This window comes from Macrotis lagotis, chromosome 8, assembly GCF_037893015.1.
Source record: "Macrotis lagotis isolate mMagLag1 chromosome 8, bilby.v1.9.chrom.fasta, whole genome shotgun sequence".
Classification (NCBI taxonomy): Eukaryota; Metazoa; Chordata; class Mammalia; order Peramelemorphia; family Peramelidae; genus Macrotis; species Macrotis lagotis.
In genome coordinates this window covers 133,507,432-133,533,957 of record NC_133665.1, presented here as the reverse complement: position 1 = coordinate 133,533,957, position 26,526 = coordinate 133,507,432, and the positions used below count along the sequence as shown (strand labels likewise).

General features: G+C 53.5%; 1 protein-coding gene across 2 annotated transcripts; it reads right to left on the bottom strand.

Moving 5' to 3' along the window:
- Nucleotides 1-357: 357 nt before the first annotated feature.
- GATA2 (GATA binding protein 2) lies at nucleotides 358-19,967 on the bottom strand. 2 transcript variants are annotated; one of them, XM_074198416.1, is made up of 6 exons: nucleotides 19,898-19,967; nucleotides 10,443-10,863; nucleotides 9,179-9,799; nucleotides 7,224-7,369; nucleotides 4,144-4,269; nucleotides 358-3,541 (listed from the first exon to the last, which is right to left on the bottom strand). In XM_074198416.1, the coding sequence occupies exons 2-6, from the start codon at nucleotides 10,669-10,671 to the stop codon at nucleotides 3,242-3,244; spliced, it is 1,422 nt and encodes a 473-aa protein (XP_074054517.1). In that variant the 5' UTR covers nucleotides 10,672-10,863; nucleotides 19,898-19,967; the 3' UTR covers nucleotides 358-3,241. The 2 variants fall into 2 exon arrangements, with proteins under 2 accessions (XP_074054517.1, XP_074054516.1); XM_074198415.1 differs by lacking the exon at nucleotides 19,898-19,967 and adding an exon at nucleotides 11,547-11,689.
- Nucleotides 19,968-26,526: the final 6,559 nt, after the last annotated feature.

Genomic DNA, 26,526 nt, shown 5'->3' with positions numbered 1-26,526 from the left:
GGTCTGTCCATGACCCAATAACCACTTCTAAGACATTATTTTTGTACTCCATGGATACTGTCCCTTTCTCACTGTCAGTCACAAACAGATGGACCTATTGCTTCCCAGTGCTTCCCAAGTTAGAACTATCTGAAACCCCAATGTTTCTTCCAATGTTTCCTAATTTTACTCCCTCACACCTCTTCCCTGGTCATTAACAAGCCCCTTCAATATTGGATTTTTACACACTTGAACCTGCCTGATCCCTCTCCACCCCCACCCCTCAGCCCCAATAGCTTAGATTGATGCATAAAACTAAACTTTGTCAACTAAGGTTTATAAAGTTCTCTCAATCCTGTGAAAATGAAGTATTATCCCAAGTAACTGATTCTACACTATATCTCTATTTTGATGAGGAATGAGACCCAGCAAAGTGACTCTTCAAGGATCACATGGCTCCTCTAATGGAAATTGCAATGGATTTGAAATCAGAGGGTCTGGGTTTAAACCCCACTTTTCCTACTGATTATCTATGGGAACTTGGCTGAATCATTTCACCTTTAGAAGTCAGTTTCCTTAATCTGTGGAATGTAGAATCTGTGGAGTTGGACTGGGTCCTCTGACAGAGCCAGGAATTTATAAATTTCAGATTCAAAGTCCAAGGTCCTTTGCACCATGCCCACAACCAGACTAGCATTTCCTGGTCAATTATAGCTCTTGCCTCTGGTGTTGGCTTCTTCTACAACCCATCTGCTGCCTAGTCTTTGGGGCCAAGTGAAAGGAGTGATCTCCACTCACTCACCTCCCATTTCCAAGACAGGACAAATGGAAATCAAATATCCAGAGGGCCCAGGGGCATCAGGGAATGAGAGATCGGTTTCCAGCCTGATCTCACAAAACAGATCCATTGATCTCACAAAAAAAAAAGGATTTTATTATTCTTAGCAGTATTCACTTTGAAGGAATATGAGGATAGCATACACTTTTTACAGACAATATATAAATGTTGTACATAATTAACAATAACTTAGTTCACTAATCCAAAATAAACAAGCAAAATAAAAAATAAAAACAGAAAATACTGCAGATTTATTTTTTCTTATGCTGATACAAGTACAAAATAAGTTACTCCCAACTGTGGTGTGCCCACTGTAGCGACTGATTATATTGCACTCTGTCAGTAAATCACTGTATCAGGACAATATCTTCTCCGCCCCTCACCACCCACCCCCTAGCCCCACCTCGTACAGATTATGTACAGCTGTACCATGGGAAGAATCCAGACAAACACAGGACCAATTTTGTAGTTCAGTAGAAAAATACCTGGGCAATGGCTCACCTCCCCTGTAATACCATCCTCAGGAGTGCATCTCCCTTCTAACACTGGGAGATGCCGCACCAAGAGAAGCCCTTGTCCAGGATGAGAGCCTTAACATCAACAATTCTTCTAGAAAACCTATTTCAGGACATTCTCCATGACCAGGGGACCATTCCCCAAAGCACCAGGATTTCTCTCCCACAATGCCAAGGCAAGGTCAATCCCATCCTCCCAACACCCTGACCTGGACAACTACAATCGGACCCTGTTGCCCTGTGGATTCCCTTCTTTGCAAAGTGCAGCTACCTGTCCAGACAGAGACCAGAAAACCCCCAAAGACAGAGAAAAGCAAATAGACCAACAGGAACAAAGCCAGGAAAGCCTTCTCTCTCCCCTTCCGGTCCCTGGCTCTCTGCTCTGTTGTAGCTAATGCTTTTGAATTACATAGTTAGGAAAAAAATAGGAAAGTACATCCATTTTCTTATGTTTTATTTCCTTCTTAGCAGGACTTTTGCAATAATATACAATTGGCTTGATCCAAAAAGAAATTAAAAAACAAAATAAAGACCAACTCATTGGCGAGTTAAGCTTATGCAGTTTTCTATCCCCTAGCTAGGAGGGGAGAAGAGAGGCAATTGGAGTTGAGAAGGAAAGGAAGGGTCAGCAGAAGAATAGCTAAGTATGTACATGGGGTTAGGCCTACCCCGCTGCAGGGGCATGGCTCCCACCAGCAGGAGGACACACTTCACACTGGCCACCTTGGTGGTTCTCTCCAAACTGGTTTTTAGTCAGAGGAGGACTTCTTTGTAGGGTTTATTCCCCCCCTCTCTTTCCTTTTCAAAACAACAATAAAACTCCAAATTTGGGGAACTCTTCTCTTTCCTCTCCCTCTCCTCAGGCTGTTTCCTTCCTCTGACCCATCCTTCCCTCCTCAGCCTCCATGCTGGCCATTTTGTGATTGTCTCTCCTTCCCTAGGGTCTCCCAACTCTGCTGAGCTGATACCCTTTCCCTGCCTTCCTCCTATTTTCTTTATGCCAGCCTTTCCCCCTCAACATTACCTGTTAGGTTAAGGGGAGGACTTGATCTCTCCCCATGAACCAGTGGGGGCTCTCTCTACACCCAATTGGGATCCCATTTCTGAGGCCACCAGAACCTAGCCTGCTCACCTCCCAGCCATCCCTGAGGGAGGCAGACTCATGATTTCCCCAATTTGAGGGGAGGTGGAAATGCCCATCCCATCCCATAAGCTAATGGGTTGGGTTGCTAGACCGAATGAGGCAGGTTTCCAGTTGGTCAATTTTTCTTCAAAAGAGACTATCTCCCCACCCCAAAGAGGGGGGCAGTACACAGAGGGGATCAGAGGAGAGGAAGGGCTCTTACATCAATGGCTGAGACCCTTGCAAAAATCCCCAAGTCCTCACTGAAAACAAGAACAAAATAAATTATTTTTTATACTTTTTTCCATCTTTGACTTTCTAACAATTAAGGTTTCTTTTTTCCTTTCCTTTTTATTAAGTTGTCCTGTTCCCCGCAAACAATTGTCCAAGACAGAAATCTGACTAGCCATCTCAGACCAGTTTATGAGATTCACAGTAATAGCAGAGAGGCCAGAGGGGGAGGAGGACAGGCATGGGGAGCGGTGGGGAATGAGGGAGGGAGGAGGCTTTGTTGAGCCCCAAGCCAGGACTGCCAGTCCCATCAGTGGGAGTGACACAGGCAATGTCATCTTGGTTGTTATCCCTGAGGGAGAGGGAGGGGTGGCTGCCCATCGCTGCCCTACCCAGAGTTCAGGCCCCTTCTGGAACCCTAATCCCTGCCTCTCCCCACCCCAAGTGCTCCCCTGCTTTCAGCCCCCCCACTCCCACTCTGACATCGAGGTCTGTCCATCCATTCTTTCTGTCTGTCCGTGTCCTGGGTGAGGCCCCGAACCCGGGCTGCTGCTCTTAGCCCATGGCAGTCACCATGCTGGATGGGTGGGGGTGTCCAAAAGAGATGCTGGAGGAAGGGTGGATGGGAGTGGGTGTGGGCAGGATGTGTCCCGAGTGGCTGAAGGGTGGGAGATGGCCCATGGGGGCCATGTGGCTGGCCAGGGCGGCTGCACTGAAAGGGGAGGTCTTCTCCTGCATACATTTGGACAGTTCCTCAAAGCACTCAGCCCCCTTCTTGCTCTTCTTGGATTTGTTAGACATCTTTCGATTACGGGTCTGAATACCCTCCTTCTTCATGGTCAGTGGCCGATTCACCTATGGAATAATGGCACCATCCTGTTGGGTTTGGGTAGCCAAATCCCCCACACCTCCATAGAAGGACGGTCTGGGTCAGACTTATCACAAACTCTCCCCATCTCCATTTCTCAACTATCCCAACTTAGTATCCATTTTAGATCTTCAGTGACGATGGAATTGTTTTGGTTCTTTCCACTGTTCCTATCATCACATTTAATATTAAAGATCTTCGACTGGGGAAGAAGGGACTCGAATTGGATAGCTCTAATCCCTATTTTGCTTGGGTGAGAAAGGGTCAAGGAAAATCGGAGACCTAGGATTTGACCCCAGATCCTTCTTAAAAGTTCCCAAACAGTTCCCTCCTCTCCACTGCCCATCAGATCAGTAGAGATGCTGCTTGTGGGAAGCTTTTCTGGTCTCAGCCTTTTGCCATAGGAAGGGAGGGCTTGGGGGAGGAGGAAAATGCAGAGCCTTGGATCCCTCCTGATGGCTTCTCCCAAGCCAAGCCGAGGAGGCAGGCATTGTCAGGCTTAGGAGGCAGCATCACTCTTCCATCAGCAAAGAATGGGCTGGGGTCCCCAGGGAGGGGGAAGGGGCGGGCAGGGGTGGGGCACACTCACATTGTGCAGTTTGTAGTAGAGGCCACAGGCGTTGCAGACAGGGTCCCCGTTAGCGTTCCGGCGCCATAAGGTGGTGGTGGTTGTCTGGCAATTGGCGCAACAGGTCCCAGCTCTCCTGGCTGCTGACTGGTGGAGGGAAGAGGGATAGATGGTGAAGGGGAGGAAGCTTAGTTAACCTGACCCTGAAGCTGTTCCCACCCTAGACACTGTTAAACACACACACACACACACACACACACACACAACACCATCGCACTAGAAGAGGAAAAAGTTAGAATTATTCAAAATTAGTCATAAAAGCTCATAGCTGGAAGAGACCTAAGTTGGGCATTATTTCCGCCAAACTCATTGTACCAGTCAAAGCCCAGAGAGGGGAAATGTCTTGTCCAAAATTACACATAGTATACTTTCAGCAGGGTGGTTATGAGGTGGGACCCAAATCCTCTACCCTCTTTCCTATTCTGACTAAAGTAATTTTTTCCTCAACTCCTAACTTTAGAAAACATACTTAGGCAATTCAGTCATCCCAGCTCAATCCTATCCTGACCCCTGAACTCCATCCCTCCCTAGCCCCTCTCCTCCCCATCTCACCCTTCATGTAGGACTAATAAAACAGTCCACCCGGCTTCCAACTCTGCAGAAGCTTAAGAGAAATGTCACTCATAAGCTAGAAAGACTCAACAACAATATACCCAGCCTCTACTTCAGGGCCTCCCCCACTCCTCAGCCTCCATCTCAAAAAATGCAAACTCTTGCCCATCCCAATATCCTTAATTTCAGCCCAAAATTATTGGGGGAAGAGGTAAGATTAACAAAGAATCATCACCAATCCAGGAGAAAGGAGGATTGCTAAGAATGGCTCAGATCCTGGATGCCACCCTAACTAGGGACGGTGATAAGAGAGCCTTTAAGAGTGGGGAGGACGCAGGAATGGGGCAAGAAGATGACCCAAGTTGAAAGGAGAAGCAAAGGTATATTAAAAAGCAAAATGTTTTCATTTCTACATGTCTAGGGTTCTTGAATTAGCCAAGGGTCTATACCCTAGACTCAAACCATCAAATTAGCTGACATCAACTGACCTCCCTCAAGAGAATCATAGAATTTGAGAGATAAGAAAAGTGAACCCTAGTCACTTAACCACCTTGTTTTACAAACCAGATAACAGAGGTGACCTGCAAAAGATCAACTAGTGAGCCAATAGCACTGCTAGGAAGGGAACCCAAATTTCCCAAGTACCTGATGTGGTCTTGAAATTGGACCATGCTGGAGGGAAGGGAGAGACAGACAGTGAAAAAACTGGTAGCAGATGACCCTCCCCATAAAAAAAAGAAAATGTGAAAAATGGCTGCCTGGCCACACCCCAGTTTGAGGGTGTCCCTGAGCTGGGGGAATGGGGAAAAGAGGGGCAAGGGAGGAATTTTCCACCCCGAAAATTCAGACTTGTCCTGAAAAGATGAGTCAAGAATATCACTGGCCTCCCCAGGTTGTCAACTCTGAAAACAAAATCTCTTCCCACCCCAATCTCCCAGGCAGCCACAGACCAGGAGAAAAAACTGACAGAACGGGTTCCCCCAACCCCTCTCAGTGAACCAAGCTGGAATCTTCCAGCACAGACTGCTGGGCCGGGAGGCCGGGAGGCAGGGGGCTTATTTGCAAATGCTTCTCTTGTTCAACACCATTAGCCTGACTGCCAGTGGAGGCCAACGGCCCAGCCTCAGCCTCAGCCTCAGCCTTAGCCTTAGCCTTAGCCATAGCCATAGCCCTGGCCCTACACTGGGCCCTCACCCTGAACTTACAAAGCATTGGCAGGGGACGGTAGAAGGGGACGGTACTCTCAGATCCCTCCTTCCTCAGCTTTTCAGGAGGAAAAGCAGCTAATTAAGCAGCTGCATAGCTGGAATTCTGACTCACTAGCTATCCCGGACAGCCGGCCTGGGTCCCTCCCCCATCATCACCCTCCAACCTCCCATCCCCAGGCTCCAGGAGGGGGAAAGAAAACGTCCCCAAAACGGCAAAACGATTTAGGCCTCGTAAATCACATCTCCCTGAAAAAAATATATTTATTATTCTTAGCATTTTACACATTATTTGCAGAGAGGAGGGTATTAGAAATTTCAAAACAGCCCAGCAAGAGGCAAAGCCCAGCCTAGGAGACACTCTCCAAGCTTGCAGAGTCCGGATACAGATACACCAAGTTTCCTTATCTTCAGCCTGCAGATGTCCGGATAGGAAATTCTGGCCAGGAGCTTAGAAAGGGCATTTAAAAAAAAATCACTCAAATGAAAATACACAGTATAGGTGACTCCATGGAAAAAATAATAAAGGGAAGGTTTTTTTGGTGGTTAGGGTTTGTCTGTGAGTGTGTATGTTTTAAATAAGCACCAGGAATTGTGTCCCCAGTTGGGAACCAGAGAGAGGGCTGCCCTGGGCTATGAGAGCAAATGGCTTCATGGCCCTATTTTTAAAAGTGAAATAGAGGACATGGGGCTGGACCCATGGAAGTCTGCTGGGACTTCTCTGGGAGTGTGCTAGCCACAGTAACCCCTTCATAGCCGGAGAACTTCCCAGAATACTTAGAAACCAGCTAGATAAATACTTTGGAAAACGAGCTCTGCCAACAACGTTTCTCAGCCTCTGGCTCTTAGTTAACTGGCATTATGATCTTAATCATAACGGAGGAGGGTGGAGGAGAGATTGGTACGGTATAATGGAAAGCACACCGATACCAGAGTCCAAAAGACCCGATTTTAGAACCAACTCTGCCATGTGAGACTTTGTCCAAGTCCCTTCCATCTCTGAGTCTCACTTTCTTTATATGTAAAAAATACTAGATTTCAAACATCTAATTCTAGGACCCTGATTATTATCCCTGATATCTGAAATTTAATTTTGCAAAGCAGTTTTGCTTTAAATACTTACCCAGTTCTACTTTCTCCTATAGAAATCATTTGGCTAGCCCTGGCCTTCACAGATTTCAGACCCTTGACCTCCCAATGAGGTCTAATTCATCCATCCTTCCCCCCAACTTTCACAGCTCAGCTCCAGTCATCCCAAAGAGATAAAGCCATGTAGCCACCTACCAGTCTCCGTTTGGGCTTGATGAGTGGCCTGTTTTGCCCGTTCATTTTGTGGTAGAGTCCACAGGCATTACAGAGATAGTGACCGGTTCCATCCCTTCTCCAGAGTGGGGTAGCCGTGGCCCCGCAGTTCACACATTCTCTGCCTTCTAAATGGAAACACGGAGACACTGGGTGTCTTTCTTTAAAAACAAATTCACAAAAGCTTTTTACTGTTGTCCTTGGTCCAGGAAATTACCCCCAGGACATTAACCCCAACTTTCCCAGGGATGTGATAGAGGGAGTGTGATACCTCTCAGTGTTCAGGGAGCATTGTTCCTGCCTAAAAGTTAAGCTTTCAGGTAACATAAATCAACTACCATTCTCTTAGGTATGAGACCAAAAGGAAGGGGAGAGGAAAAGTAGAGCATTTCCCACAAGATTGGAAGTCATACAGATATTCAAAGAAAAAAAAAAACCATCTGAGAAATGGCATTTCCACCAACTTTCCTCAATAGCTATATAGGCACCCCATCTCTTGCCTCTCCTTTCATCTATTTCTTCCTATCTCTCTAACCAATGACTCTTATTCTTATTCTCCTCAGACCTTCCGCCCCCAGTGACTCTTGAGCTCAATTTTGGGATCCTCCTGGATTTTCCTCTAGGAAGAATCATATCTATGTAAACATATATTTGTGTATATATATACATCTATATGTATGGCCAGGTATATATAAAGTTGTGGCAAACATATATCAGCAATGTTCACTCATTTGACACATACACATAAGTGGAGGGAGTCTGCATACTTTCTAATGACTCCCCAAATTCAGAACAAATATATATATATATATATACCCATTTAATTTTTTGAATTCAGTAGCATAAATTTGACCATGAATAAAAATAAAAATACCTGAATCCAAATAAAAATGTAAAACCTACTGGGCAAAAACCCCCTCCTCAAAATACACCCAAACGGTTACAATCTAAGTTGGCTCCCTCGTCCAGAACCCCAGAGAGAAAGAAGCTAAAGTTCAGGTTTTGGTTCTGATTCAATGACAGAGCCATTGCCAACAGTGGAATTTCTGTGAGAATCCTAAGTCCTGCCAGGTCATGAGGCTAGTTAGCAACAAGAGACAGTGCAGTGGGGCCGGGAATCTGGAAGAAATTCCTGCCAATTCGACCTAGTTTGTGCCAGTAAGGCTGGATGTAGCACCCCAAACCCCTTTTTTATGGCTTGTTGGTGGGATAGACCAGGGCAAATCTTTTAAAGCGACTCCAAGTTAAAGGAAGAGGGCGGGAGTCTTCTCAAGAGTTTTAGAAGGAAAATGAGGAGGCCTGAGGAAGGACCTCAGGAAGCGGAGTCTCTTTTTCCCCTTTAAAGCCTGCTGTGGCCACCTCTCCAACTCAGGCCTGGCCGTGCAGGGGAGTCCCTGATCCGGTTTCCCAGACCTCAGACCCTAGGGGTGGAGAGGACCCCGTTATTTGATTGCGCTGGCAAAGGACCCAGGGGAGTGAAGGGTGGATCCTAGGGATCCCAGAGATTAGACCGAGCTCATTCGGGGCCGATTTAGGAGAAGCCAGGTACATCGGGTCCTGCTCAGGATTTAGGGGAATTAACCGGCTCTCCGCTTAGAACCGTTCATTGAGGTCAATCCCGTTGGAGGCGGACTACTCAGCGCCCGTCTAGAACGAAGCATTCAAACATGGAGACTTCTCCAGGGCAGGGATAAAAGGAAGAGGGTTTGGATGATGGCTCTTCCGCAGAGGACCGGGGTTCCCGGTGCGGGGACCCTAGCTGCAAAGTCCGCCGCACTCGCTGCATTTGTGCCCAGGCTCCCCCCCCCCAGGCACTCGCAGTGTGCTCTGCCCCTCCAAGCCGGCGCCAAGTGCCCCATCTCCCCCCCAGTGGCGGCGCCAGGGCTGCCTGCAGCTAGGGAAGGGGTGGGGGCAGGGAGGCGGCCGCAGAGGCTTACCTGAGCAGGAGCGGGCCTTGCTGCGCTGCTTGGGGGTGAAGCTGGAGGCGGGGCCGCCCAGGAAGCCGCCCGGGTGGAAGAGGTTGCCGCTGTAGTCGTGGGCAGCGGGCACATAGGAGGGGTAGGTGGGGATGGGGTGGTGCGTGGACGGCTGGCCGCTCATGGAGGCCAGGCTGCTCCGCAGGGGGCTGCCGCTCTCCATCTTCAGGCCGTCCGACAGGCTCACTTGGTACTTGACCCCCTCCTTGTCCTCGGGCCGGACCCCCCCGGCCGAGGAGGAGGCGGGCGAGGCGGCGCTGCCGGCGCTGGGGTCCGGGGACACCTCCTTGGGCGGGGTCGGGGGGAAGCCGAAGAGGTGCGAGCCCGAGTGCGAGGCGGGGGTCAGGGAGGAGACGGAGCCGCCGCCGCCGGCGCCGCTGCCCCCGCCGGGGTACACCGAGAGCGCGCCCGGGCCCCCGGCCGCCGAGGGGTGCAGGGGGGCCTTGGAGAAGGGGCTCACGGTCCAGGGGTTGTGGTGGTGGGCCGCGGCCGCCGACAGCGCCGCCTTGCCGCTGTCGAGCCACGGGATCCCGGGGCTGTGGAGGAGGTGAGGCCGGCACATCTGGCTCCCGGTCAGCCGAGCTGTGGAGGGGGAGGCAGCCATCGGTGGGGGCCGTTTTGGGGGGCGCCCGGGGGGAGGCGCGGCCAGAAGCTCCGGGGGCCGAGAAGAGCCGGAACCCGCAGCCCCCCCCCCCCACAGGGCCGGCCCCGGAGGAGATTCAGTCCGAGGCCAACCCGGGAACGGGGCACAACGTGCCCGAGGAGCAGTGGGGAAGGGGAGCCGGGCAGCGGGGCCGCTGCCTCCCCCTCACGGCCCAGGAAAGCCTCCCCAAGAGCCCCGGGCCGTCGGAGGGGCGCGACAGGCGGAGAGGGGCCTCCGTCCCCCACCGCTTCCCCGATCGCGGCTCCCTCCGGCCGCCCAGCCCCGGAATGATGAGCGATTTCGATTCGTTTGGATCCCACATCCGGGAAAGGGACGTGTCTAGTTTCTAGTTCGGTGCCAGGTCCCGGGCAGCCCTGCGTCCCCACCCCTCCCCCTCCCGATGACCCCCTCCCCTCGCCCTCTTTCCAGGGTTCAGTGGACTTCCCTTCTTTCCTGGCTCCGGGAGGCCCGGCCGGTGAAGGAAGCCGGCCGCGGTCACTTTCACGTCCGCCCCTCCGGGGGCAGCCGCCGGGCCGCCCCCCCCCCCGGCCCTCGCCCACCGCGCCCCCCCCCCCAGCTTACCGTGCGCCTGGCTGTAGGAGACCCGGGCCCGGGCGTGGGCCGAGTTGGCGTAGTAAGGGTTGCCCTGCGAGTCCAGATGGTTGAAGAACACGTCCACCTCGTCCGGGGGCAGCAGCTGCGCCGGCTCCATGTAGTTGTGCGCCAGGCCCGGGTGGTGCGAGTCCGGGTGCTGCGCGTTGAGCACGGCGTGATGGGCCATCCAGCGGGGCTGGTCCGGCGCCACCTCCATGGTGCCCTCAGGCCCCCCTCCTGGCCTTCCTGGCCGCCGCCGGAGTCACAGGAGCGGAGCGATGCGGGGGGCTGGCCCAGGCCGAGTCCGCCGGGCTGCGCTGGCTGGCGGGCGGGCGGGGTGGCCTCTGCCTGTGGCTGCCTCTATCTGGACCCGGAGTGGAGTGTGGAGTCCGGAACCCGCACGCACCACCTGCGGGGGGGGGGGGGAGTGGAGAAGGAGACGCTGGTTAGACCCCCCGAACCCCCGTCGGCGGAGGCTCGGCCACCCTCTCCCTCCAGTCCGGTGCCGGGCCAAGGCGATCCCCTGGTCCTCCCGGAGCGCCCACTTCTCTTTCCCCTACAGAACGGTGTTCGCGTCCAGTCCAAGACCCTGGCCTTCCCGAGTGGGACCAGCCTAAGAGATAACTTTCTAACTATCAGGAACGCCCCCCCTTCGACAAATAAATAATAATAGTAATAATAATGCTAAAACTGGCTGGGAAAGTGGGGTCCTCCTTCCCGCCGAAGATAAAGGCTTAAAGTGAAAGGAAAGTGAAGCTAAACTCCAAAGCTAAAATACCTTGGATCCGCACTAACAATGGGGAGGGAGGCGAGGGAAGAAAAAGAAGGAGCAAGTTTTACAACACCAGCCAAGGACCAGAAACCGTGCCCCGACGAGGCCCGCAAGGAGCCGGGGGAGCCGGGGAGCTGATCCAGCCACCCTTCCGTGGCGCCTCCCAGAGAATTTAATCCCAGCTGTAAACGAAGCGCGGGTGGGGGGGAGGAGGGGGGACGGCAGGTTCTGGGAAGAAGGTTGGGGGGCCAGCGCTGGGGAAAGGGGGGGAAGAAGAGAGGAGGGGAGACTGGCCGAAGCGGAGGGAGAGCGGTTCTTACTCAGAAAGCAAACTCCACTGCCTCTCGCCTTTTTTGTAACATCCCCACAGCATCATCGTCGGCGGCCCTGGCGCCAGCAGGACTCCCTTCAGTGGACATAGGGGGACGCGCACGGCTAAGAAGCTCCAGCCAGCCAATCAGCGGCGTCCGCTGCCCTGCCTCCGGCTGCCATTGGCTGGACCCCAGAAACTCCAAGCTTCTAATTTACTCCAAATATCTTTAAGAGACTAACCCGCCAAAGGGAGAGGAGCCCAACCTCCCCCACCCGCCCTCAAAATCCCTCCCCTCCCCTATGCCCCCTAACTCCCCTCCCCCTTTCACTTTCGCTCAGGTTAAGGCGCCGTAGAGGGTGGGGTGGGGGACATGGGAAAGCAGCTGCTGCCTAGGGGGTGGGAGGGTGACGACCGGGGCAACTTGGGGTGGGGGGAAGGCGGGAACAAATGTTGCCCCTGGGTGGCGTGGTTTGGTTTGGTGCTCTAAATCCTTGTGGGCCTCAAGGTGGACCTGGCCAAGCCCGAGAGGGCAACGTGGGGTTGTGTGTGTGTGTGTGTGTGTGTGTGTGTGTGTGTGTGTGTGTGTGTGTGTGTGTAAAGAGGGTGTACCCACCAACAAGGCCCAGATTTCCTAGACCCGAAGGCAGGCCAGCGGGCCAGCCCCTGGCGACTGGTGCAAAGACAGACGCCGGCCGGGCTGGGTTGGGCAGGGTTGAGGCGGTATTTCCTGGGGGGGCCAAACGGTCGTCTTGCCCCAGGGCCTGGAGGCGTATCCAGTCCCCAGGAAAAGTGCTTAAGGGGAGGACAAAAGCATGTCTTGATTCACTTCTTTCCCTCTCCTCGGGTCCCAGTTTTGACCGGTTATCCCGCTTGGGCATCCTTCCGCACAGGGGCACCCATCACCCCTCTCCATTTGCTCTTACACTCTTCCCTACAGACTGCAGGCCGCTGTAACAGGTTATCCCACGGATAAGCCTACCCACCCTGGTGGAGCAGGGGCGAAGGTTTTTGGGTGTGTGTGCGGTTTTTTAGTTTGTTTGCTTTTCCCCCTCACTGTAAGTTACAATTTAGACGAACCCATGGGAACTGTCATCACAGGGCAAAGTTGTAGCTGGAGAGAGATCAGACTGCTGTTAGCACCTTCCAACGGTGAGGCAGGCTGAGGAGGGCCGTCTTTGCTCTTAAACCTGGCCTTTTGAGGGATGGGGAGCACCCGCCAGAAGTCTTAAGAGTCATTTCGCTTCCCAAGCCATTTCTCAGTGCAAACACCCCGAAAGAGGGAGGAACTGGGGGCGAGGGGAAGGTTCTGGTGACTAGGTGACCTCTTCTAGACAAACACCCAGAAACAGGTGCCTGCAGAGCGCGACCCGGGGAAAAAGGAGGTTTTTACCCCGTTCCTTTGAGTTATTTGCTTAAATCTCCTTAAGTAGAAAGATCCTCTCCCCAGGATAAGAATTACAACAAGGTGAAACTCGCATCTTGAACTGAGGCAGGAGAACCTTCCCAAATCGAGGTCTAGGTAGGCACCGGGTAGCCAGCAGCAAGAGAAGGGACTTCTAAGAGGGAGGGTGCGTCGGGGACAGGGTAGCTGGGCCCCTGAGGGGTGGGGGGGGGGGCGGCTTTGTGTGGCAGAGCGGGTCTCGGCCCGGCTCCTCTAGCCTTCTCCGAGGGTTAGGGGAGGAGGGGGAGGGGGAGGGGAAAGGGGGAGGGGAGGGGGCGGCCGCAGGATTGACAGTCCGTAATTGGGTAACTGGAGGCGGCTTCTCCCGGCCCCGCGGCCCCGCCACTGAGACGCCGGGCCCCTGACGTCACCTGATTCGCCAGGAAATGAACTTTTTAATAATCCGAGAAGGAAAAGACCCTCAGCCCTCTCACCCCCTCTGCACCCGGGACCAACCACCCGGGCTACCCGTGGCTGGACCGACCTTGCAAGGACACATCACCCCCCTCCTAGGGCCCCAAGGGGCCGGGTTCCCGACCTCTCCCGTGGTAAGGAGGCGGAGGCGCGTGACACCCACATTTGTCCCATTTTCCTCTCTGCAACTCGGTTTCCCCGCTAGGTCTGTTGATCTGCCCAGGTAGGGTGAGGGGAGGGAATCTCAGCAAGAAAAAGTGGGGAGCCTGAGCGCTGCGGTGGGGAGTAGATTCCTCCCCCCCCATTCCCCCGATCCCCTTCCTTAGCCCACCGCTCTCCTCCCCGATGGCCGATCGCCCATCGCCGCTGGCGGCCTCAGCCCCAGCCGGCTCGAGGACCGCAGGTTGGCGGAGGAGAGGCGAGTGAGCCGGAGACAAGCCCCCCCCCGAGGCGCGCCGCGAGCCCCGCAAGCGAGGATTCCGAGAAAGAACGGCAACCCTGATTCCCGGGGGTCCGGAGGTGGGAAGCGGTGGGAAGGGGAAGGGGGGAAAAGGGAGGAAGGGGAAGCCTGAAAGCGTGTGCTGCCTGCTGGCCTCTTCCATCGGCCCCCCCAAGTCTAGCTCCCCAGAGCCTTTCATCGGGGAGGTGGAGAAGGGTTGGGAAGGCTGGGAGAGGCCAAAGGAACTCTCCCCGAGCCGTCCCCAGTCCCTGAGATCTTGCTCCGGGAACCGAAAACTGGTCTGAGGCGGAGAAACCAGGCGCCAGGAGGTGGGACACGTTTTCGGGCGGTCTTAGGCTGCGGCCCCCGGGGTCAGAGCCCAAGAGGTCGCGCAGCGGGCGGCCCGGGGGGAAAAAGCTGGGGGGGGGGGGTTGTTTGAAATTATTTTTCCTCTTAGAGTGACGCTGGCGCCTTCTGGGGAAAGATTTTGTAGCAAATGCTAACCGCCGTGGCTCCTGAGGCCAGAGTTGGGGCTTCTCCAGGAGCTTGCAGCCCTACTTTCTGCAGGTGATAAAAATCGCCCCCCCCAAAAAAGAGAGATGGGTTTTGTCTCTGTGTTTTCTTTCTCTTTCCTTTCTCTTTCTTAATTTATCTCACAAAAGGAGGAAAAGTAGGTCTCTGGGATAGGGAGCTGGCCGGGGTCCTCCTTCTGGGCCCAGGGAGAAAATCCCCAGAGAACCGAGACTAGAACACCACTGTCATTGCTCGAAGCCCCTTGCCTCTTGCCTCCCCCCCTTCCTAGGCTTCCTTTTTCACCTAGCCGGAAAATCCTCAAGGTGAGCGAGGCTTTCTTGTTTCCCCACCCAGTCCTGGGAAAGGGAAGCTAAAGATTTCTCTTCCCATCTTCCCCCCCCCCCCAAAAAAAATCGGAGTTAGAAGATGCCTCCAAACCGGACAACCTGGGAGATCAGTTCGGTTTATTGGGGGTGTAAAAAAGGGGGAGAGGAGAGAGCCAGACTCCTAGGTCCTGATTAGGTGATGAGTCAGGAAACAGGTAAATTATTTTTCCTAAATTCTCAAATTTCTCTGTTGCTTTGATCAACACAAGCTACTGCTTTTGCAATCAGAAATCATAATCGTTGTTGCTATAACCGACACCGCAATCCGAAGTTCAAACCCAATATTGTCTTCGTTATTACAAATGACCCCGGGCTCCCCGGTCCTTCCGATTCAGCCTAACCAGTTCGCGGTGTCGTCCTTATCACCCTTCCCGAAGCGGCTCTCTCCGGGGGCTCACAAACAGGGGGGGTGGGAGGGGGTCGAATTTAATTACCTCGCTCAACCGAACGGAAAATAGCCGGCTCTTGGCTGTTTGCAGACCCACAGGCAGTCGGGGAATACGGCTGGTTAAACACTCTTTCCTTCACGGCTGGCGCCTCTCTACAGGAACCCGGTCCCCACAGCCTGCAATGCGGGCCTCATCCTTCCCCAGGTCTGGGACCCGAGTCTGCCCTTGAAGAAAACCAAACCCCCTTTCTAAATTCATAAAGAGCACGGCTCAAAGAGACCTTCAGGGTTACCAGAGACAATGGTTTCCCCCCACCTTGGAAAGCCCAACCTGCCTTCCTAAATGTGGCAGACTCCCTGCGTTGTATGCGGGTTCGGCTTGGTAGGGGGGAAGAAACGCTTCCTGAATAATAAGATAAACCAAGAGCTGTTTGTAAGCATCCCTAAGGGTGTATGAGAGAGAAATAGAGGCAAGAGAACTGGACATCTGAGTGGATGGAGGAGAATTCAAGCTTACAGGTAGGGAACTAGAGGCACAGGAACTGGAACTTAGCCTCTCCAGTAGGGTCCTTAAGAACTGGCTTTAACGAAATGCCAAGTATCTTTCTTGGCAGAAGGTGGAAGTGAGTGTCCTGGCCTCTCTGGTCGGGGGACTTGTTCTGATGCATGTTTCCTATTTTTTGGAAGAGAGGAGCGCTTTGAAAGGTGTTTGAAATTGGACAGCCCAGCCTGTCTTTGATTTGATTGACAAGAGTGATCACATTCGTTAAAGGGAAACAGGACTCAAGTAGCAAAGTACTTACTGGGAGGATTAGAGCTGAAAGGGGACATCTGGCATTGAATTTAAAGAATAAAAATATCTTTAACAAAGTCACTTGCAGAAAGAGGCAATAGTGTAAATAGCAATTGTGTGTTTTCACTCTTCTCTGTCGCACGAACCTGGCTATGTCCTCTCAGAAACTCCAAAGATCCAAGCCTTTCTTTAATTGAAGCTTTCTACTGACACTTGAGAAGGATTTTCAACTATCTTTGCAATCCAGAGGACCAATAAACTGCCCCCTCCCCACACCAAAACTAAACTCTCCTTGATGGTTTCCACCTTCAAAACCGAAAGCACCCCACTCTGGGAAGCCGCAGTGCCCAAACGGGGCTGAATCACCTAGTCTTTTCCAGACTCCCTCCCCGTGGGCCACAGTGGCTCCCTAGAGCGCCCTCCCCCCCCCCCCTCCAGCCCCGGGCCGACCCAAACAGCGGTTCCAGGCCAGCCCCAGCTCTGCACAGCTCCATTCCATTCTCCGGAATGAAGACGCATTGTTCGGCTCCCAGCCCCGGCCACTTTGCTCTTTGTTTAAACTTCACTCATCCTGAGGCAGCCCCACTGGGACCATAAGTTTTTCCTCCCTTTGTAACCCTATTCTTCTCGCCTTTTCCTATGGGCAGCTAATTGGTGCTGCAATCAAACCGAGAGGAGGAGAGAGGAAGGGAGGGAGAGAGAGACAGACAGACAGACAGAGAGAGAAGAAGAGAAAAGAAAAGAAGAAAAGAGAATTCGATTAACCCCTGACAGGCCTGAGAGAAGATGCTTCTGCGATGGCTGGGAGGTTTGGGTAATTCTCACCAGGATCTCAGCATTTCCCCACCTCCACTCCCTGCCCTTCATTGACTGCATGGTCAGTCCCTATCCTCACGGCTAGGGTTTCGACCTCAGCCTGAGCCTGTTGGGGGCGCAACAGGAAGGGAGAGGTAAAGGGCCCAGGGTGGATTGCGGGCTGCGTGGGGATGGAAAAGGCAGCCACGCAGCAGGGCCTCGAAGCCCTCCCGACTTGCAGCTGCCCCCCGGCTTCCCAAGCAGCCCGGCTCTCCAGGAACAGAAAGAGAAGAGTCGGATACATACGTTCTCTTTTCCCTTCTTCCGGGTTTATTTCCAGCTGCCTCCTCCTCCTCTCTCCTCAGACCAAGTAGGGACCAGATTCCGTCTTCTCTCCCTACGCACCCCCCCTTAAGTCCTCCGGGGTTACCCACCACTGTTGCTATCCAAGATCCAAACACAGAGCCACCCCAAACTTTCTCTGCAGCAATCGGGGTAGCCCATGTTCTTCCTTACAACATGGAGTCAGTTGCCCCCTCCCTTGCAGAGGGACTGTTCTGGGCTGCTTCTTGGAGTTGGGGTTCCCGCCCTTCACCAAGGCTGTAAGTCCTGGATACCACTAATGGCCACTAATAGGGTTATAAAATGACAGTTCCCTCTCAACCGCAAAGACCCTATTTAAGCTATTTAAAAGGGTAAAATAAATCATCTGCAATTCGCCCTCTTCCAATCTGGCTGGAGGGGGTCGGTGGAGAGGGGGAGTCTGCAGCTCTGAACTCTGTGGACTCCTTATCCAGGACTTCTCTCCCCCCCCCCCCAAGCGAAAGTGGTTGTTCTCCACTTTTCCCTATCTCAATCCCTTCCCTTGGCCCAATAGGGGCCCAAGCCTTGAAGACGCTTTGACAACTTGTAAATACGTTTCGTTAACCTGCAATTTGTTTGCAATTTGTCAATCTGGCTAATGGAACAGTGTCCAGCCGTGGAGGCTCTGCCCAGAGGCCTGCTGGCGAGTCTCTCTCTTGCCCGGAGCCCCCTCTTTGACTCCCCCCCTTCACCAATAGCCGCTCAGTTCTGCGGCTGCAGGCTCCCCAAACTGAGAGCTTCAGAAGAGCCTTCCTGGCATAGCCTCTTAATTCGGCGCTTCGGGCCAGGCCATCGATTGAGCCTGGTTTGGGACCATTTCGATTACTCGGTGCCCGATATTGAAAGCACTAAAGGCTAGCGCTAACCCCCCACTCGGCAGCCTGGGCCCCTAGTAACAATAGGGACTGGAGCGAATCGCCAGATGTTTCTGGTCACAGGAGAATTCGTTTTTTCCGATGCAACGAATTCCCAGCTGTTCCAGCAAAGTGTCGGCTCCCCCTGGCCTTGAGGATTGGGTGTAGTATCTGGAACCCCGGATTTCCCAAAGAAGATTCCTTTGGGGGCCCCTAAATCTCATCTCAGAGAGACTGAACTGATTCTGCACCTCGGCCTTCCGGGTCAATTTACCACTCCGAAGGCTGCTGGCCTGCAGGCTAAGGCTTGCCAGGGCCTTAGGACCCAGAGCCGTGGTGCGGCCTGCGGCTCACTAGGAGAACCAGCTACCTGTAGGGACTAGAGGATTCCTGGCTTCTAGTGGGCCTCTCCAGCTGTGCCGCATCTGGGCCCGCCATGGGCCATCTCCGGGCGGCCCGAGACCGGCGGCCGGGTTGGTCCAGGCAGACAATACATGTCTAATAAATCCCTCCCAATCGAGACACAAACTTGGGTCACAGTTTTGTCCTCTCTGGCGGTTTCGACCCCAAGTCCTGCGCTGGGCTCATTCTTATTGAAATCTCTCTAAACGGATTCCGGCTCAGGCGCTCGCCTAAGAAGGGGGGGGACCCGGCTCTTTCGCCCCCTCCCATCGCACCCCACAGCAACGAAGAATAAAAGAGAGGGAGGGGGAAAGGAGCCCCCAGAGGCTGGTGGCCTGAAAGGCGCCGCCGGGTGCAAGCGGGCGAAGGCAGAAAGGAACGAACGGGGTTAAGTCATGCAAAGCCGAATAAGCCAGCGCACGGGACCCGGGCCCGGCAGGTGCAGGGAGAGCCTGCGACCAGGAGGGCCTGGGCTCCCGAGGACTGCACTGTCGCAGCCTCGCGGAGGGGGAGGAGGCCTTTGAGTAGGAGATGGGACAAAAGGGGGAGGGGGCGGGGGGGGCTCCTCGGCTGGAGGGAAGCAGGCTCCAGCCCCAGATCTGGAGCCGGCCTCTAGGGAAGGCCCCGGGCGTCTCCTCCCGAAATGGGTCGGAAAGAGGATCTGAAAAGATCCGCGGGCTCCTGATCCTTTATTCACCCCTCTCCCCAGTCCCGAGGAGGCCGGAAGAGAGCAAGGGCTGGCAGTTCCCACACCGGGACCGGAGAGTGGCCAGCTGAGTCTGTAGTGGCGTGATTAGAGTGCACAATCAGCGCCCCAACCCATCCACCTAGCCACCCTGGACACAGGCTTGCGCTCCTCCCTGGCCAAATAACCCCAGGAAAAATTTGCTCCCGAGAGGCCCAAGCCCCGCATGCCTGTGGTCCCTGCCAGCTGCCTCCTTGCGGTCGGCCGGGCCCGAGGACTGCCCTTCACTCTTTCACCCTTTTTTTTTTTTGCCCCTCACTCGGGTTTTGGGGTCCCGTTTATTTTTGCCTCTAGCTCGCGGCTTGGGTTCTTCCCGGATCCGTACTTTTTTGGGAACTGGAACCACAGACCAGCCAGGGCCTGGGGGGAGCCGGGCTGGGAAATTCCTGCGCGGAAGCCGGGGCCGTGCTCCTCGAGAGTTCCCGAGCATCCAAGAATACATTTATTTAGCCGGAATCTAGCTTAGCGGGGGTTTTTTTGGGGGGGGGGGGATGACTCCGGGAAGAGGGGGGATCCCTGTTTTAGACCGCTAAAGACTAGGCCGGATCTTCCTGCCGCCCCCCCATCCTTTCCATATCGCTTCCCACTCGGGTGGTCCCTGTCCCAGAATTTGGGCGCCGCTGCAGAACTGTGCCCCGGCCTTCGGGGACCGAAGCCTCCCGCTCCCCAAGTGTCCTCTCACTCCGCCTTGGGAAGGCCCCCGAGCTGCGGGGTTCAGGGGCCCCTCCCGGCGGCGCCCCGGGCCCCCCCGCCCCCGCGCCTTCCGCACACCTGTCCTGCTCCCAAGGTCCCCAGAGCGCTGCGCTCCGCGCCCAGTCTCCCTACCTCTCTCCTGGACGCTGGGGTTGGCGTTGTCCGGGGTCCCCTCTGCGGAGGCCGAGGCTCGGGGGGCTTCCTCTCCTCCTCGGGGGGCCGGCTTGGCGAGAAGCTGCGGCGGGTTCCCGGCGGGCGGCTGCGCCCAGCGAGGCGCCACCCGGCCAGCAGAGGGGTTGCCAGGGGAGCGTGTAGCAAGCTGGCAGCGATGCCGGCGGCTGCCGGGCTCCCAGGCCGTCTCCCCTGGACGGCGCGGCGCGGGGGCCGACGTGTGTTTATGTACACAATGAGCGCGCCGGGCTCGCCGCCTTCATTTGCATGAGGACGATCTTGCTACAAGCCCGCCGCATTGTCCGCCTCGTGCACCTTTTGTTATCGGCCTCTGTCACAGGCTACGCGACTTGACTTTCATATTTAAAAATGAATTGATATTATAGCAACAGCGGAGGAGGAGAAAGGGAGCGAGCGAGCGAGAGAGGCAGAGCCTGCGGGAGAGCCGCAGAGCCAGCGAGCCCGGGCTGGCTCCCAGCTCCCCAAGGCCAGCTGCGGGGACCCTGCTCGCTCCACTTCCCCTTCCCTTCGCCAGAGCCTTCGCTTCTTTCTATTTATTTCCACCCTGCTTTGAGGGGGCGGGGAGGGGAATTGGAAGGGGGGGGGGGGACCGGCAGCGGCTCAGTTTCCAATTGCCCTCGGTAACGAATGCCTTCCCAGAATCTGCCCATTCCAATGACTGCCTTCTGCCTGGCTCTCCCCCATCAGAGAATCGGACTTGGTTGGGGATCAAACCCAATCTCAGCTAAGAATGCACACCCGGAGAGGCAAAGAGCTACAGTCTCACACGCCCAGGAACCCCAGCGTCGGTGCACACATCTACTCACACAAACACACACAACATCAAACCAACACAGGAAGGCATGAGTGTGTAAATAGGTTCCATCATATACAGCACACAGAGCCACACGTATACTCACAAAGAACACGCATCACATCCCTGAATACTCACACTTTTACACAATACTTGTGTTGCCCATACACAATTAAATGATAACACAAGCACACACACACACACACACACACACACACAAAAGGTCATCCGAAAACCCTTAGACACACTGACATATTGGATCGGTGATGGAGTCACACCCGTGACTACACTCGTGGCCATAACCCTCAGGCGGCTAGCTACATTCACAGAGTTTCACGCAAAACTCACTCGAATCCTTTTCTGTGGGCCAACGAGGACAGGACCAAGGAGTTTGGATCAAGTAGGGGCAATCCTCCATCACACACCGCCCCGGTTAGTTAAACCAGGATCCCTCGCAGTGAGGGGACCCTCACCTGAAGAGAGGAGGGAAAGGGTGAGAAAAAAAATGATGGGCAGGAGAAATGTCAGTTGTCAAAAGTTTTGTGGAAACTGAAGTTTCGCATGGGCTTGCGGGCTCTAGACCTTGGACCTGGAGGTAAATTGGCCAAGAGAAGCAAGAACAGTGACCAAAGAAACAACCCACCTAGCTGGGCTGGAGCGCCTAGGGGTAAAGGGGGACAGAGATCACTTAAGCTGCCCTTCGGCTTGGGAGGGAACATGAAAGAGTTTGGAGAGACCAGGCTGCATGTGATTCCTAGGCTTCAGAAAACATTCAGTAAGACAAATACTGGCAGGGAAAGACATCCACTTCAGAAGTGGGGAAAGACTGGAGTTTGCCCAATTTGTCAGTCTTCGTTGTGCACATCTAATCATGATTGGGTGATGCTGTGTATGTTTGTATGTGTATTATCCACATAGCTCGTGTGTGTCCTTGGGTTGCATGTAACCTATGCTTCTGTAATCATCGCTCTCTCTTTAGATCTATATTGTATATAGTCTGCCTATATTTGTATATTGGCTATTCTGGGTGTCCCCGTCTAGATGGATCTGTTTAGCCAGGTCTTTGTGTCTGTGTGCCTATGTTGCATGTCTGTATACGTGTCTTTCTGGGTCTGTCTATCCGGATCTATATGATGATGCTATGTACCTATGTGTGTGTGCTGTGTGACTGGCCTCTCCTGAGACCCACAACTTTATAAAAACCGAAGCCCTGGGGAGGAGAAAAGTTGAGCAGGGGTAGAATTATCATCATAATAGTGGCTTCAAAAATGGTGACCAAAAGCCTGGGGGAAAATATATTTAAAGGCCCATTTCGCTGGCATTTTCTGTCTGTCTTTGTGATACGGTTGGGGGAGGGGGCGGGTGTTAGATATGCCGCCGATAAAGCTTATCTGCAGCCACCAGCACATTTCCAAAATAACTGCTTTAATTAGTCTTCAGGACCCGGGACTTCGGGCCCCTGAAGCGCAGGCACTATAGGCTCCACTGGACTGGGGCTGGGAACCTCAAGGCTCTTTTCTTACCCCGGGTTGGCTCTGATGGGTCAGAACCAGGCAGTGGAGGTGGGAGAGAACGGACCCCTCCCCCAGGGTTCCTTGCCTCAAATTGAGACAGATTCACAGATTCAAGGGAACTCAAATATTTTCTGATCCAACCCTTTCGTTTTACAGATGAGCAAACTGAGACCCAGAGCCTCAGGTGGAGGAGCTTGCCCAAGGTCGTACTTCAGAGAAGCGGTTGAGGCTTTCTCACTCAAAATTCTCGCTTTTTTTGGTTTGGTTTGGGTTGGTTTTTTTTCCTCTTAATGTTCAGATTCTTCCCTCTTCGTAGAGAAGCCCTCGCCTTTCTAAACAGACTGCGTCTTGGCGACCTCGCAGACAGAGATCCCCTTCATTTTTCCGGGTTTGAGAGGGGTGGGGGTGGGGGGGAAAGATTTTAAAAATCTGATCAGCTCAGATACTGTCCAGGGCCTGGGAGTTTAGGGTTCGTAGATTAAAGGGGAAGCGGGGATGGGGAGTTTTCAAATGTGTGTGGGAACTGCCCCATACCCTCCTCCTCTCCCAGGCCATGCGCCCTCATTTTCCAGGAGGGTGTCTGAGTGAGCCAAGGTCTAGGTTGGTGGGAAGGCGGGGGATGCCGGGAGGAGCAAAAGTTCTGCGTCGAATTCCTACGAAAGATACGTCGGAGATCCAAAGAAAGAAGGGCCTAGCGGCTCTCTATCTCCGCCCCTACTCCAGAGGAGAGATGGGATGGACCTTGTGTGGCCCTTGGTGTGTCCCTTTCACCCCAACACTTCTTTAGTGTGGGTTTCATAAACGAGAAGGAAGAGAGACGCCAAAGAGAAACCGAGTCTCGTAAAGAGAAAAGGCGAGAAAGACAGGCAGAGACAGGCAGGCAAAGCATTCGTCAGCAGATAGAAACAGAAAGGAGGGACAGAAATTGAAAAAGCGAATTAACAGGGAGAGAGAGAGAGAGAGAGAGAGAGAGAGAGAGAGAGAGAGAGAGAGAGAGAGAGATTGAATCAAGAAACCTAGAGACAGGGAGAGAGACAGAGACCCAGAGACAGAGAAGGGGGAGGGGGGTCCGACTGGGCGCCTACAGAGGTTCTCCTTATTGCTGCTATCCGGGGGTAATTTTTCATCTCGGCCGGCTAATCTTTGTTCCCGGCGAAGATAATGAATAGCCAATCGTTATCTGCCCGGCTCCTGGAGGCTGCAGGAGAATGGGGTTGAACAGGGTTGGAAATTGTTTCCAAAGTGCTGCTGAATAAATGGTGTTCCTTATCTCTGGCTTCCAGATTATCAGAACCCTTTCAAAACTCACACAACAAATACGGCCACTGCATCGAATGCATCATTTACTAGTGCAGATCCTCGCGTCTGATGGGCAGATAGGCAAAATCTATGTAGGTCTCGCCTAACTTAGCATGCAAACTCGCGATTGAGCCACGGCAGGGATGGGCAATCGAGAGACAGAGAGAGCACCCGGGGAGTGGGTGGGGGGTGGGAACGAGCCTGGGGGGGGGGGTGTACCTACTGCTTACTGGACTTGGTGTATTTATTTGGAAGTGTCCTAGGTAAATAGTGTGGAGTCGGGATACACTTTCTTTGAGTGTGAGAGATGCCACTGCGTTGTGAAGCCGTGGAAAATGCGTGATGGAGAAGTAAAGTACGAGAGAGAGAGAGAGAGAGAGAGAGAGAGAGAGAGAGAGAGAGAGAGAGAGAGAGATTGGACCGAGAAGGTCAGCAGAAAGGCTGAAGCAAAAATAGGAAACAGAGGAAGAGAGTGACACATTTGGTCATAGAGTAGTCATGAGGGTGTGCAGGGTGACAAGAGGGAAAGTATGACTCCAGAAGTTTGTATTTTTATATGATAAAGGGAATGTTTGTGGATCATTTAGGGAAAGGGTGTGTAACACAGGGATGGGACATGTGATGGGTTTCTGTGTGACTGACACAGGAAGAGTGTGAACCTGTGCAACACAGGAGGGAATTTGGGGGGGAGGAGTAAGAAAGAAGTGAGAGACAAGTAAGCATGGATAAGTTTGTGTTGGAAGTGACATAGGGAGGATGTGTGTAAAACTGAGAAGCGTGGGTGTGTGTGATGACATAGAAGGGAGATATGAAACTCTGTGTGAACGGGGAAGGACCAGTCAAGTATTTTTCCTTTTGTGAAGACAGGAACTTTTACCTTTCTTTATATTCCTGCTTTTTAAAACAAAACTTGGAGTTTAATGAATTTTGATTTAGAAGGTAGAAAGACAACTCAAGAGATGCTTTGCCAGGATATCCTCACCCTTATATCCAATCTCTCCCCAGTCTCCCGGGGATCCGAGTGATGGGCAGATTTTTATGGGAGTGTATCGAGTGAAGCATAATAGGAAGAGGATACTAGAAAAGTCAGACCTTCCCTCATTTTGAGACAGGGGCATAAACTCTCCCTAGGGTTGACACGCTCTCCCCACTTTGGGAGCCTACAATCCTTGATCTGTCCCTCTGAGGACGGTAAAAGAGTAAAGGTGGGTGGCTTATCTGGGCATGGGGTGGGAATGTGCGGTGATAGAAGAGGGTGAGGGTGCCTAAGGGCAGGGACTCCAGGTAGACTGACTTTGGCTGAAGTGGGGACTGGGCAGTGAGAGGGAACCAGCTCTGTTCCTTTTCTTGCTGTCCTTGGAACTAGTTAGTAGGGACCCTCCCCCCGGGCCACCTAGTACCTCCAGGTTCATTTCCTCATATGGCTCAGCCTAGGTTACCTAAGGCAGCCAGCATCCCGTTTTACTATGACTCTTCCCACCAGGTGATTTCTTCTCTCTTCAGTCTCATCTAGAGCTGCTTCCTTCCATTCTCTTTCAAAACTTCAATTCCCACCTCAGTCTTCAAACAGGACTCTCCCGTTTTGTTCCCATCATCCAGAATGCTGGCTAGACTGTGCTTCAGGAAACAGAGATGAGGCTGGGCATGGTGAGGCCAGGCTAAGGATGGGGGGACTCCTAGGAGATAGTGTGGGGATCAGATAGGGTTGTCAATAGACAGTGATAGGTGAGATGGCAGGATAAAGGGATAAAATTGATATGAATGTGTGAGGACAGAAAGGGACCGATGGGAAGAGGATGATTGGGACGGAGATTAAGAGACCTGGGCTTGAGACTGAGGGGGGAAGGCGGACAATAGGTTTGCCCGAACAGAAAAGAGGTGGATTTGAGAATGAGGGAGTTGGAAGAAGAAGATAATAGAAGACATTTTTGGAGAGGAGAATGGAGATGGGGAGGACGGAGTGGAGGAGTCGGGGAGGATGGGGTAGGGATAAAGGAGATGGAGAGGATGGAGTGTAGATAAGGGAGACAAAAGAGACCAGCAAGATGGAGATAAAGGAGCTGGGGGACCACAGGGATGACAGAGGTGAGGAGGGTTAAGTAGGAATGAGAGGGATTGAGGGAGACCAGGAAAATGGGGTACAGATTTTTAAAAGATGAAGGAGGTGGGGCATGAGGTAGGGAGAAGGGAGATAAAGGAGACAGGCAAGATGGAGATAAAGGAGATGGGGAGTAAAAAGGGCAAAAGAGATGAAGGCCCCGTGGAGATAAGATGGAAACCAGGAAGATGGGGTACAGACAAAATAAGATGAAGGAGATGGGGGATGAGGTGGGCATAAGGGAGATAAAGGAGACAGGCACGATGGAGATAAAGGAGCTGGAGGGAGGACCGAGGGAGAATAAGGGGAATAGAGGGAGACCAGGAAGATGGGGTACAGGTAAAGAAGATGAGGGCTGGGGGCTGGGGTGAAGATAGGGGAGATAGTGGAGACAAAGAAGCTAGGTTCGAGATAAAGGAGATGGAGAAGATGGGGAGGATGCCGGAGGGATAAAGGAGAAATGGGAGACAGGAAAGAGGGGGATAAAAGAGATGAAGGAGTTGGAGAAGTGGGAGAATGAGGAGAAAAATGGGGATCCAGGTGATGCGACAGGGGACAAAGACGCCGGGCCCGGAGAGGGCTGGGGAGTGGGGGCAGGGGAAGATGGGGTCCCCCAGCGCCCCGGCCGGGCCCCCTGGACCTCGGTCTCGGGGAGCCCCGGCCCCGGCCCTCGCAGGCCCCCTCCTCGGCTGCCCGCGCAGCGAGGGGCCGCGTTCGGTTATTAATAACCCGACATTACGTGCGGGCCCGTGACTGACACGCGGCGACAAAAGCTGTATTTTTCCAATATCCACGAGCGCCCCTTTAATAACCCCCCCCCTCTCCGCGCGGCCGGCTCCCCGATGGTCCCCATGGCAACGCAGAT

What these genes read in the sequence shown, in the direction of transcription:
- GATA2 (XM_074198416.1), bottom strand. Translation starts at nt 10,671, where the DNA reads ATGGAGGTGGCGCCGGACCAGCCCCGCTGGATGGCCCATCACGCCGTG. An exon ending in CTCCTACAGCCAGGCGCACG is followed by an intron (nt 9,800 to 10,442) that starts GTAAGCTGGGGG and finishes CCCCCTCCACAG; the next exon opens with CTCGGCTGACCGGGAGCCAG. An exon ending in TCTACTACAAACTGCACAAT is followed by an intron (nt 3,542 to 4,143) that starts GTGAGTGTGCCC and finishes ATTATTCCATAG; the next exon opens with GTGAATCGGCCACTGACCAT.